The 13,669-nt window shown below is 50.1% G+C and overlaps 1 protein-coding gene across 4 annotated transcripts in view; it reads left to right on the top strand.

The window, feature by feature from the left end:
* Positions 1-238: 238 nt before the first annotated feature.
* FHIT (fragile histidine triad diadenosine triphosphatase) overlaps positions 239-13,669 on the top strand; it is a 17,123-nt gene continuing 3,692 nt past the window's right edge. The window contains exons 1-4 of one of the 4 annotated variants that reach the window (XM_061552073.1): positions 239-537; positions 3,430-3,541; positions 9,951-10,096; positions 12,905-12,934. In XM_061552073.1, the coding sequence (XP_061408057.1) occupies positions 3,436-3,541; positions 9,951-10,096; positions 12,905-12,934 (282 nt within the window). In that variant the 5' untranslated portion in view covers positions 239-537; positions 3,430-3,435. Of the gene's footprint in view, positions 729-1,384; positions 1,488-1,634; positions 1,701-3,429; positions 3,542-9,950; positions 10,097-12,904; positions 12,935-13,669 lie in introns of those variants that run through there. The other 3 variants (XM_061552074.1, XM_061552075.1, XM_061552072.1) reach the window with 3 other exon arrangements.

Raw genomic sequence — 13,669 nt, 5'->3', positions numbered from 1 at the left:
AGAGAGAGTGAGAGAGCCAATCAGTGCGCTGCAGAGAGAGTGAGAGAGCCAATCAGTGCGCTGCAGAGAGAGTGAGAGAGCCAATCAGTGCGCTGCAGAGAGAGTGAGAGAGCCAATCAGTGCGCTGCAGAGAGAGTGAGAGAGCCAATCAGTGCGCTGCAGAGAGAGTGAGAGAGCCAATCAGTGCGCTGCAGAGAGAGTGAGAGAGCAATCAGTGCGCTGCAGAGAGAGTGAGAGAGCCAATCAGTGCGCTGCAGAGAGAGTGAGAGAGCCAATCAGTGCACTGATCGCGCCGAGGTCGGCTTCACCTTCACGCCGCTCATCGGTGAACCACGCGAGGGCGGACGCGCCGCTTTTAGATCCCCCAGCGCGGATAGGCGCCGCTTCGCCTCCCATTGGTCGCGCCGCATCCCCGCGTGACCGGATTCCGCCAATCAGAGATTTGACTCGGGACGCTCTTCGCTTATGTGAAGTGGGAAATATAAGAGGAACCGGCGAGGCCTCCGCGTCGCTCCTCTCCGCTGCGCCTCGTCCCCCGTGAGTTTCCCAGGCGCCAGATTCCTCCCTCGGGGCCGACTCGAATCTCCCCTCGAGCGGAACGAGAAGTGTGCGGCGGTACGGGGCTGCCGGTCAGGGTCCCTGCGTGACGCCTGTCTCGCCTGGCCGCGGTGCCCGCCCCCCCGCGCCCTCTTGGGTAGAGCTTCAGGCGACGCCGAGGAGGCGCTCCGGTCAGTTGCGGGCCTCAGCTCAGCTGCGAATGAACCGCGCGGGCTTTTTGACAAACATTAAACTATAACATTACTCTTAACTACTGTGTAAGATGTTATAGGCTAACATAGCTAGTAGTAGTCGTAGCGACGAAATGCATACTGGATGTGGTGTGCCGGCAGTGGAAATATCTGGACAGATCCGGGTGAAATGAGGCTCTGGGTAACATCTGTGGGTCTAGATTTGAAGTTTTCGTGACTGCAAGGATTCACACTTCTTTGTTTTTTTTTGGTAAAGTCACGTAGGTAAAAATTAAAACAACTAAATTAAATCACGACGTTTCGGAAGCAACACAAGTTTCCGTCATCAGGTAGGACAACCACATAAAAAAACAAATTAACCACAGCAAAAACAAATTAACCACAGCAAAATAATATATCACATTTTGCTGTGGTTGTCCTACTTGATGACGGAAACTTGTGTTGCTTCCGAAACGTCGTGATTTTCCTTGTCAACAGCGTGCAGGTTTCTGAGCGTGTGTCACATAGTGTCATTGTCATGATCGTCATCACTGATGACGACAGATAATTATTAAATGAAAGACGAGCCACGGTGTTGGTGTGGCCATGCAACCCAAACTGTGCACCATACATTAAACCACTGTGATATTTTCACCTACGTGACTTTACCTAAAAACCAAAGAGTATCTGTGGGTCTCTATGAGGCCATGAACATCTGAGACTACATGGACCTCGAAGCGAGCCCGTGGGTCTCTCTCTGTAAGTCTCTGCACGTCTATTGATCTGCACGTCAGTATATGCATATTCTCTCGTCGTGCTCTACATCCGAGGCATCATTTCTCACTGAACGCTGAACAAAGGGGTTCCTCGCGGAGTTCCCGATCCTGGTCGTCAGGAGGGTGCCGGGATACATTTCGGTGCATGAGCAATGGGAGCTTCGTGTGGGAAGATCAACCGCGACACCCCCACCAGGTGCACGAGGGGGGGAGCTCAATGGGCCCCGCACGGGCCGGGTTGCACGACCGCCCCCGCTGCCATCTGCTGGCCACCCGCCCGCGCTGAAGCACCGAGCACAAAGACGAACACCACCCCCCGCGTGTCGCCTCAGACTGTCGGGGCAAGCGCTGTTGGCGAGCAACGCCGATGCTATGAAGGCCGGAACGGCACACGAGGGGGTGGGTGGCCAGCACCACGTCTGGCCGCCTTTGTCTCCCCAGCTGGCGATGTGTACACACCGCACCGGGTACTCGTTTGAGGCTGAGTCGACCTAGGGGAGACCCAGCAGGAGTCGAAGTCGGGGCGCCGGGTTCGTAGCGCGGCGCGCTAACCGCTGCGCCACCGCTCTCCACAGTCGCATGCCCTAAAGTTCAGCACGAGTGGTGGGGAGGTCAAATAATGATCGATTCTGTAAGCGACGAGGAAAACGCATCGTAACAGACATCGGTGCAGACTGGAAAACAATGAGTTTCAAACAACGCACAGAGACGTGAACAAAAACCATCACCGGTTACTGAAGCGCTGCATTGTTGGTGCCCAGTGTCCTCGGTCACCATCCAGTTTGAGCAAATGTGACTGGCAGGCGGCAGTGGGCATTGGCGACTGCCGATGAATCCTGATTGTTATGAAACCGTTACACAGTTACAGTATCTCTGTGTCTCACTGCTCATGTCAGTCGGTCACATTTGCTAAAATGTATTTGATGGTGACCTAAGATAGGAGGACCATAATACAGTTCTTCAGGAACTGTTGATGGTTTTTGCTTAAGGGTCCGTCCATAAATGACGTCACGCGATTTTGGACGATTTTTTTACCCCCCCCCCCTCGTCACACGGCGTCACAAAAAGTCAGACCCCCCCTCAAATATGACGTCACAAAGCTCTGCCCCCCCCCAACCATATTTCCATTTTTAAAATAAAAGATGCTTCAAATCGCTTTAAACTATTGTCATTGTAGTGCATATTTAATGTGGCGCTGCACTCTGATGTAGGAGAAAACATTAAAAAGTCTATTTCATTAAGTAGAACGTGTTGTCCATTTAAAGTTGCGCATTTTGATGAGACGTCACATTTCTCAAACCCCCCCTTGTCACACATCGTCACAAATGTCTGACCCTGCCCCCCTAGGTGCGTGACGTCATTTATGGACGGCCCCTAATGCACGTGAGCCGAGTGCTTCTCGTACACGTGCTTGTTTGTCACGAAGAGCTGCAGATTATTGAGATGTACCCTTTGTCCCTAGAAGCTGCACTGTCTCTTGGCCTTGTTATGACCGGCACGGTGTTGCCCCCTGCTCTGTGTGTGGCACAAAGTTTCACCTTCGTGTTGCCTCATTGCAATTCCCTTTCAACTATGATTTCCAACTAAAGTTCCAAACAATCTTCCCTGTAAATTTTTAGTTATTCGTCGCTTATGCTGGTAACAAAACAGACAAAATGCGTCTTGTTTGTGCAAAAACTTGGTGGGGAAAAAACGCTTAAGATTAGCCTCGCCGATGTGATGTCACAAGGCGCACGACGTGCAAAGTGATCTTGCGTCAGTCGGCACATGTCACGCTCATTACGCGAGTTGAAACGCCTTGTTATTATCGTTAATTACAAATTCTGTCAAGGAATAAACTTGCGGTGGAACGCACGACAGAATCCGTGCGGTATGCAAGATCTTTCGAGCTTGTCATTCTTTTTTTTGTTTGTATTCCTTCACAGTCTGCCATGGCCACGCTGAGGTTCGGGCAGCACGTGGTGAGCGCCACCGTGGTATTCTTGCGGAGCGAACTCTCCTTCGCCATCGTCAATCGCAAGCCCGTGCTTCCGGGCCGTATCCTGCTATCATTCCCCCCCGCACGCGAGCGAGCGCGCACCACCACTTACGAACCCAGAGAAGCAGGGATGGTGGTTTTTGTTTGGCTTTGTTTGTCCTGCGAAAATAGGGAAATGAGAAGTGAGTTGGTGGGATGTTTATTTATGGTGGCACTATCTGCAACCGCCTCCCCCAAATCCCTCATCTGCAAACTCCAGATGAACCAAAATTCCACTTCCAGGGCTCCTCCCCCTGTAATCAAGACCACGTAACCCTAACCCGACCCCTCCACAGGCTCCCAATGCAATCCTAGATCAATATAAATATCGTACTTTCCTACGTCTCCCCGCTCATCTCACTCCAATCCACTTTTCTCCCGCAACTGACATCTTCTGTCGAAAGCCCCATTCAACCTTCACTCTGGATCTCCCTTTCCCAAACCATTTGTGTTGACCCACTCACTTGGTTCAACTCCAGGCTTAAGACCTTAGTTTTTTTTCTGCCTATGACTGATGGCCTCTTTATTTCAAATAAACGCGTGCACTGCTTCCTTGCAGCATGCAGAGATGTGGACGCACTTAGACGCTCTGTAAATCCAACTGGTATTCAGAGCCACGTGAAAGCCCGCTGAGAGGCAATTCCATCAACATGTTGCATTCGTTACAGCAAAATAGTACGGTAACGTAGTCATTTTAAGAATAAAAAAATTATGATTGTGTTGATATATTTGAGGTGAACTTAAACACAAGTAACACTTTGACAATATTACAATCTGTGTACTTCCTCCTACTGTAATGTACGTGACATGCTCGTGGAATTACCCTGTCAAGATCGATTGCCTCATTTTTAAAATACATCTGGTTAAAACAAGCAGCACAGGAGGTAGCCGGGTGACTGAGGTCTCGGAGACTGAGCCAGTGCCGCCGAAATCCTGAGTTCGAATCTCGAGTTTCATATCCCAACCGTAGTTTAAACTGGGTTCTCAAGTGTGCCAAATTGATCATCTCGGCCCAGTCGACAACAGTTGGATTTTCCCTTGATTTGGAAGAAAATCCATCTTTGAAAATAAAAATATCAGTTTACTTGACATGTGATGAACAAACTCCACAGGGCACCATCAAACTTATTGGCAGGTCGACAATTTATAAACGCGCATGGGTTACCGTCGATAGTGTATTCATGATGTGTCTTGTTTTTACATGCCGTGGTATGTCAACCATTCAGGACTGCAATTTAGATAAATCATTTGCCCGCCTGTCTCGTTAAGGGAGAAATGCTTATAAAATACCGTGGTGTTGGACGTACTCTGACTGTCTTTCATCCAAGTTGGGATGGTGGCGCTGGTGCATTCGGCTTCGTGCACGTGTCAAACCATCAAATTGTTCCATAAATGAGCCGTATTCTTCCAAAGCTCTAGATAATCACCTTCAAAATCACGCCCCATACGTATCAATTGGGTGGTTTCGAACACACACCCCGGGGTTATTCTCTCTTGTGGAGCTGCTCGTATATTGAACACGAACCTGAATCCTGATGGCTTCCAAATGCAACACGAGATGTGACGTTGGGCGCCCCTGTGTGAGACGAGAACGAACGCTGGCGGCGACTTTTGGTGCCCTCTTTTGTAGAGCGCGCCGAAGCCATCGGCGTCTCTCTCATGACCCCCTCGCGATGCGACAGACTGCCGGGCACCTGCTCGGGAGCTCGTTTCGTCGGCCCGGCTTTGCGGTGGATGTTCCTCTTGGTGCGCGTTCCCTCCCTTGGCCGGCCACTCCGGCATCGGTCTCGACCATCACCCATCATAGCCATGTGTCCCACCCCAAGCCCACTTTTCTTCATTAGTTATTTCTCTTAGTTTTCTGCATGTTCTTGAGTGTTTTTATCGGTGCCCCTAGCTTATATTCACGCGATCTAACCAAACAAAATAAACTAACTCCATTATGGATAATATTGGTGGCAAAAGTCTCCTACGTGTTAAACTGCCCTCTAGCTTTTTCAATCATCATACATTCCCCGTGTATTCCAAGGCCGGATCGTGAGAGATGGCGGGCTGCTTGGGGAAGGCCTTCACTCCAGCAGTGGATCGGTCACGGCTGTTTCTAGTCTATTCCTGCGTGTGGAAGTATGTTGAGGAGCTGCCGAATGCCAATGTGGAGGTCTGCTGGCCATGACGAGAGGTTCCTCGGGAAAGGGAGTTCGTGTCGTTTTGCTGCTTCTCCGAAGAAGCGCAAATCACAGTGGTTTAATGTATGGTGCACAGTTTGGGTTGCATGGCCACACCAACACCGTGGCTCGTCTTTCATTTAATAATTATCTGTCGTCATCAGTGATGACGATCATGACAATGACACTATGTGACACACGCTCAGAAACCTGCACGCTGTTGACAAGGAAAATGGAACAAAAGCTGAGAAGGGTGCAAAAAAATTTGCACGGGAGAGATGCATGCTTGGAATCGTGCTGAGAAAAAGAGGAAAGCATGGATTAGCGATTTGGAGTACAACAGGGCATGGAATAAATCATTCTCTAGAACATTGAGCGCCCGCTCTACTCGCCGTGGACGATAAGTAGTTGCAATTCCAATGGGATGTGCTCTTTCCTTCTATATTAAGTTGGGAACGTGTCGTACCGCACCCTTACGCCACACATCAAAAAACTAAGACCGATGCCCCGTGTAGCCTGAACAGACTGTAGGGGAAAGTGCTTTTAGCGAGCACCTATGAAGGCCGGAATGGCACACGAGGGGGTGGGTGGGTGGGTGACCAGCACCACGCCCGGACGCCTTTGTCACCCCAGTGGCGATGTTTACACACTGCACCAAGTACTCATTTGAGGGGAAGACCAGGACCGGTTCAGATAATCCTCACCGGTGTTAGCCATGAGCGAGGATTGAATTCGGGCCGCCGGATTCGTAACGCACTGCGCTCACCGCTCCACCACCGCTCCACCATCACTCTCGACACACCACATACGCACGTACCCGCCATCTCATTTGGATATAAGTGAAGTATCCCAGCCGTGCGTGCGCTCATTAATCCTATGAATCCTTCAAGCAGGTGACAGCCTCACTGAGACAACACATTGCATATGCCCGTAGCGTATATACAATTAGGAAAATTGCCGTTGCTTTGTCAGCTATGATGTAATGTATGAATGCACGCTCATATACGTTGGAAGGTAATCTATTACCGGTAATGCATTACCGCGGTGAAGTTTCTGAATAAGAGTTATTAGTTCATGATTACATTGTGCCCGTAACAGCCTTGCATCTCACTATGCACGTGCATACAGTATGCTGTTTGAAGACAAGACTTTGTTCGCTGATTAAGATATTGGAATATATTGTGCAAGTAGCATATTGAGCATGCTGCAGTAAGGCCGGTTTAACTTGACAATTCGTTATTTAAGAGGTGAGTGACCTGAATAAAATTGTATGAGCAAAACAGGTTCGAGATCAACTGTTATAAACAGTTAAACCTCATACCAGCAATCATGTTCTGGAAATTAATATCACCCCGGCAACCAGGTTCCAGAGTTAAACATCACACCAGCAATCGGGCTCTTTAAGTTCAAATTAAAAACAGTTGAACAATGTAACAAAATGTAACAGATAAACATTCTCTGTGTGTAACAAATTAGACATAACGCTGAGAAGCATTTGTATATTATCCAAGCGTGCGTGTGCGTGAGGACACCGCGAGTAGATGTATGTTCGCTTGGAGTAAAAGCTGGCAGGAGGCTGCGTTTACGACCTCCAATGTGAGAAACCCCATTTTACCGAACCGTTCCCAGAATGCCGTTGTTGTGCTGCTCGGCGAGCGTAGAGGGCCACCTCTTAAACCCGTGATTGCGCCGAGGGGTGATCATTACGGCAAATACACGAGATCTGGGTGTTCCAGAAGGGGAACGAGCCAGACGTGCCGGAAGAGCGCCGCACGCCACATCGCAAACAAAGCTCGCTTTTGTGGAACTTATTTTTCCCGGTGAGTCTTCTTAAATAACTACTCTGGAAGGAGGTCCATTATTTCGTCCGTAATAACCGCCGGCGGACATACAAGGTGGAAAGATAAACCATCCGGGACTTTTATTAGAAAAGGGAAATGTTTTGTTGCAATGTTTTTCTTGGGAATTTGTGTCCTTGGGGGTGGGAGTTGTGGGGGATGGAATTTGTGCAAAACGCGGAGGTGGGAGGTCCGTTTCGACGGAGCGACATTGGCTGCTCACGGTGGGAGGCCTCAGTCGGAGCCCCTATCCCCCAGTTGTGCATGCCGCAAATGCGTTTTCTTGAGGAATCTTCTGAAAATTGGGCCATTTGCACAGAAAGCACCCCCCCCCCATGCAATTTCCACACATGCTTGCTTTATGTAATTTTTTTATTTAAACATCTATAACGTTAAAGATGTGTGGCGGCCATGACGGCGTAACGGATCACGGGCTGGACTTGCGATCCAACGGTCGCCGATTCAACTCGCTATATCTAGGCGCGGCGGTGGTGGTTAGAACAATGGGGCCGGTTTCTTTTACCCCCCCCCCCTGCCCCCACCCTGCTCATCTCCACAGCGTCTGTCCACACAGCAGCTGCACGAATGGGTCACACCGGGGGTAGTCGATCGGCAGGCCGTGTGTGGCGAGGTGTCGATGCAGAGCAACGACTACAATTTCACATTCAGGTGGTCAAGCCAGCAGACAACCGCCTCAGGAACAGTGGAGTAGTACCACCGTAATGCCTCCTTCGTATTTGTGGATCGGGGCATTGCGTCGTTATACGTTGTACTACTGTCTGTTCTGGATGACCGCGGTCGCACACTACGACTGAAGAGTTTTAAATTTTTCATTTGTGCATCAGGTATCCGTATCTTGCAGCCACGGTTTGTGCAGTGGATGCGATTTAGGGTGGACCATACGGCAATACATGCTATACGGCTCTCTCAGGCTGGCTCCGGTGGGAACCCTTTGCCAACAGTGGCGCACGAGCAAGATCTTGGCAGGGCTGCACCTCTTACCATTTTGCACGATAACAAAGTACGTTTTTGAACACGGCCCATTATTTGGCGGTGCGTTCATTACGGACGTATTCATCCTGGGCATCTCGAGTACGCTGATCACTTTCTCAAATCATATTTGGGACATCTCCTTTATGAATCACGCCCGTTCCCGCCACCGCAGCCGTGTAATGATTTTTTGCCGCTGTGACCTGAAATGTCCCGCGCGTGTAAAACGTCATTTATCATAAACACACGTTTTGTGTGTGTGTATGCGTGCGCGTATTATGTATTTTTTATGTAATGCCCCTTGAAGGTGTCATGTTTGTGTGACCGATAATGGCATGCAGCCCGGCGTCACCGCCTCGCCCGGTCCCGCGCCATTATTAGATCCCACACCTTGCCTTGTGCATCCTCGCGAAATAATTTAAATGAACACGGCCGAACGTTTTGATTTATTCACGTGCCCCTTGGCCTTATTCCCAGGGAAATGCGGATCGGCCGAACGAAGGAGGGGAGGACCACCACCCCCACCACCCCCACCACCCCCACCACCCCCTCCCCTCTCCCCTCTCCTCCGAGGTCATCGCAGAGTGAGGGTCGTGACCCACGTTGCTGTGAGATGCTGTCACCCCGACGTCCGAGTGCGCTTTTCTGTGCCGCCTCTTCAGAATTTTTCACCGAGAGCTCTCCCAAGAGCACGACTCAAAACTCAACAAAACTATTTTCTATTTTACGAGGTAAGGCCGACTAAGCTATGTAGCTTTTTTCAGAAGCGACCTTGCCACAAATGATAGCTCAATGAAGTGGCTCATTGTGTGAAAGTTTATAGCGGCCAAATACTCTGAACGCACGTCTCTAGATGTGGAGGGAATAACCGGAGGACCCGGAGGAAAATCCACGCGACCACAGAGAGAGACACCGCAAACTCCAAATACACAGCAGGCATCGGGGTCGGTATCGAACCCACGACCTCCTGCATACCAGGCGAGCGAGTTCACATCTCGCCACGTGGCGCCCGCTCCTGCGAGTGTCTTTAGGAGCCAGGCGAAGATCAGGAATGCTCAGCCTGGAAGAGGGCGTGAGGATTACAAGTGGCCGTACGCCGCGATCTGCACGTACAGTGTAAGGTCCACGTCAATTGCCTTCTCTAGCTTTTTTTCAAACAAAATGTTTAAGGTTAACAATCGTGATTCAGAGTTCAATAGAAAGAGCGGTTGCCCGTTAGGTTAGTAGTCGCATGAAGTGCGGCTACGCTCACCTCCACCAAAGACGCCTGGTCAGCTACAGAGAGGACCTCTCTATGCCTCCCGCTCTATTGGAGGCCCTTCTGCCGGCGGTGGCGTCAGCGCGGAAAATCGACATCGGGGCAACCCTCGTGTGCTCGGTCGCCACGTCCCATCGCGCCGTGTGTGTCCTTGTTTCCTTGACGACGGCGGCGGCAGACGTGCTCGTGTGCCCCTTGCGCCCCGCGGAGCGCCTGTGCGACCTCCGACCCGACGAGGTGAGCGACCTCTTTGTAACGGCGCAGCGGGTGGCGGGGGCCATCGGCAAGCACTACGGAGCACCGTCGCTCACCCTTGCCGTGCAGGTAACCCTCGCGCCCGATGCGCGACCGAGGCGGTGTGATATCATCCTCGCCTGGTATACAGGAGGTCGTGGGTTCGATCCCGACACTAACGCCTGCTGAAAATTTATGGAGTTTGCGTCTCGCTCTCTTTCCCTGTAGTCGTGTGGATTTTTCTTCTGGGTCCTCCGGGTTTTCCACCCACATTTAGAAACATGCATTCAGATTATTTAGATTATTTTACTGCTATACATGTTGACATGATGAGCAACTTTGAGCTTTCATTTGTGGCCAGGTTGCGCCTGAAAAATAAGTTACCACCTCAATGGTCTTTGCCTGGTAGGATGGGGATGGTTTAGTTTTATTTTCATGTTTTTGGGCGATTCTTATTTTTTTTACCTTTCCTGTACTATCGTGTTGTTTGTACTGTTTGTTGTTGTGACGTTCTTACCCCATGCCCTGACTAGACATCGGTGAAAAAGAGCTTTATAGCTCATCGTGCAGTATAAAAAGTATAAATAAATACAGGCAGTCCTCTACTTAAGATGGAGATGCGTTACGACGACCCCATCGTAAGTCAAAAATATCGTAAGCCGAAGATGGCCTAGCCTACCCAGGAGTCTTAATGAATAGTGATAATTTAGCAAAACAGCAATTTACAGTAGCGTGCTGTATAAACTCTTTACTGTATGTATTTATTAATTACAATACTGTATCGCACAGTAAAATGTAAAGTAAAAAAAACAAGGTACATTCTTAGCCTACCGATATGAACTGCAATTTAATAGAAAGTTTTTTCAGGAAACAATCCTATTTGCTATGAAAACTTTTAGCATGCATTAAATTGAACGTAGTTCAATGCATGGGAGGGTTTCTACGCGGAGGAATACCGAGGGGACAATGCTGCATCCCATATAGATGAAACGGGTGCAGTCTACTGCAAAACTGCCGCCGACTGCATCTATGAAACACGCAGGCGCCTCCGTTTACGGTAGCCATGCGCCTTTAAGAATTCTCGCGCAAATGTGGCACATGTACTAAAGCGTAAACAACAACAACAACCGTCATCGTTCCCTTGCCTCCGTTGATGGCTGTGTTGATGATGCGCGCCATTGGCACGGTGTGCCACTTGAGTCCATTCCGCTTGTGTTGTGCCGCTTGTGTGTGTGTGTGTCGCCTGTGTGTGCGTGTGTGTCGCCTGTGTGTGCGTGTGTGTCGCCTGTGTGTGCGTGTGTGTCGCCTGCGTGTGTGTGTGTCGCCTGTGTGTGTGTCGCCTGTGCGTGTGACGCCTGTGTGTGTGTGATGCCTGTGTGTGTGTGTCGCCTGTGTGTGTGTGTCGCCTGTGTGTGTGTGTGTCGCCTGTGTGTGTGTGTGTCGCCTGTGTGTGTGTGTGTCGCCTGTGTGTGTGTGTGTCGCCTGTGTGTGTGTGTCGCCTGTGTGTGTCGCCTGTGTGTGTGTGTCGCCTGTGTGTGTCGCCTGTGTGTGTCGCCTGTGTGTGTGTCGCCTGTGTGTGTGTCGCCTGTGTGTGTCTGTCGCCTGTGTGTGTGTGTGTGTGTCGCCTGTGTGTGTGTGTGTGTGTCGCCTGTGTATGTGTGTCGCCTGTGCGTGTGACGCCTGTGCGTGTGTCGCCTGTGTGAGTGTCGCCTGTGTGTGTGTCGCTTGAGCGTGTGTCGCTTGTGTCTGTAACGCCTGTGTCTAACGCTTGTGTCTATAACGGTTGTGTCTGTAACGCCTGTGTCTGTAACGCTTGTGTCTGTAACGCTTGTGTGTGTGCTGCTTGTGTCTGTAATGCCTGTGTCTGTAACGCTTGTGTCTGTAACGCTTGTGTGTGCTGCTTGTGTCTGTAACGGGTGTGTCTGTAACGCTTGTGTCTGTAACGCTTGTGTTTGTGCTGCTTGTGTCTGTAACGTTTGTGTCTGTAACGCTTGTGTCTGTAACGCTTGTGTGTGTGCTGCTTGTGTCTGTAACGGGTGTGTCTGTAACGCTTGTGTGTGTGCTGCTTGTGTCTGTAACGGGTGTGTCTGTAACGCTTGTGTGTGTGCTGCTTGTGTCTGTAACGGGTGTGTCTGTAACGCTTGTGTGTGTGCTGCTTGTGTCTGTAACGGGTGTGTCTGTAACGCTTGTGTGTGTGCTGCTTGTGTCTGTAACGGGTGTGTCTGTAACGCTTGTGTGTGTGCTGCTTGTGTCTGTAACGGGTGTGTCTGTAACGCTTGTGTTTGTGCTGCTTGTGTCTGTAACGGGTGTGTCTGTAACGCTTGTGTGTGTGCTGCTTGTGTCTGTAACGGGTGTGTCTGTAATGCTTGTGTTTGTGCTGCTTGTGTCTGTAACGCTTGTGTGTGTGCTGCTTGTGTCTGTAACTGGTGTGTCTGTAACGCTTGTGTGTGTGCTGCTTGTGTCTGTAACGCTTGTGTCTGTAACGCTTGTGTGTGTGCTGCTTGTGTCTGTAACAGGTGTGTCTGTAACGCTTGTGTCTGTAACGCTTGTGTGTGTGCTGCTTGTGTCTGTAACGGGTGTGTCTGTAATGCTTGTGTCTGTAACGCTTGTGTGTGTGCTGCTTGTGTCTGTAACGGGTGTGTCTGTAACGGGTGTGTCTGTAACGCTTGTGTGTGTGCTGCTTGTGTCAGTAACGCTTGTGTCGGTAACGCTTGTGTGTGTGCTGCTTGTGTCTGTAACGCTTGTGTCGGTAACGCTTGTGTCTGTAACGGGTGTGTGTGTGCTGCTTGTGTCTGTAACGGGTGTGTGTGTAACGGGTGTGTGTGTAACGCTTGTGTCTGTAACGGGTGTGTGTGTGCTGCTTGTGTCTGTGCGTGCGTCTGTCTCCCCCCACTCCAGGATGGCCCGGAGGCCGGGCAGACTGTGCAGGTGAATGGCATTGAGCATCTCCCGCACAAACAGCAACACACACTCCATAACAATACGAACACGGATACATTATTCATCGCGCCTAAGCTCCGAGCATTTATTATGTCGGGAGTCTCGGTAATGTTCCTCTTGACGTTTTACACGTGCGGGACATTTCAGATCCGACGGAGGCACTTCTGCGTTGAGCCGTGTCACGCAGCAGACTCGCCGCGATGTTTAACATCTCCACGGTTGGCTACGTACGGTGCGAAAGACGTTCAACGTCAAACATTCATTGATTTGCGATTTTATCCCGCTGTCATCCGCGGATCAGCAGGTAGTGATCGCTGACAATGCGTAGATTTGTATCGTTTTCGAACTCCCGATGAACTTTCGGGGCGAGGGAAGATCGTTTGAAAGTTATCCAATTTGCAATTCACTGAAACGAAATCGCTGCCGCGAGTCTCTTAGTCAATGCAAGTCTGTGGTCCGTATTGCTCGTAACGCACGTGCTGTCAGCTACACGAGCGGTAATTAAAGTAGCTGCTAAATTATGACATCTTGCAACTGCTGTGCCATCCGTTACTCCGGACAACATGTTATGATTCACTGATGTAGTGAATTATAGATACGTAGAACTTCACTTACTGCTTCTGAATAAGTGTTTTATTTTATTAAATGAGCGACAGTAAAAATAACAAAACTATTCTCGTGACCACGTAATTTGTCATGGCCCACGTACAGAATATTGTCGCA

This window comes from Lethenteron reissneri, chromosome 15 (genome assembly GCF_015708825.2).
Source record: "Lethenteron reissneri isolate LAM-NWPU_2019-01 chromosome 15, ASM1570882v1, whole genome shotgun sequence".
NCBI lineage: Eukaryota > Metazoa > Chordata > Hyperoartia > Petromyzontiformes > Petromyzontidae > Lethenteron > Lethenteron reissneri.
The sequence above is the reverse complement of the archived record's forward strand: the minus strand, read 5'-3'. Positions and strand labels throughout refer to the sequence as shown.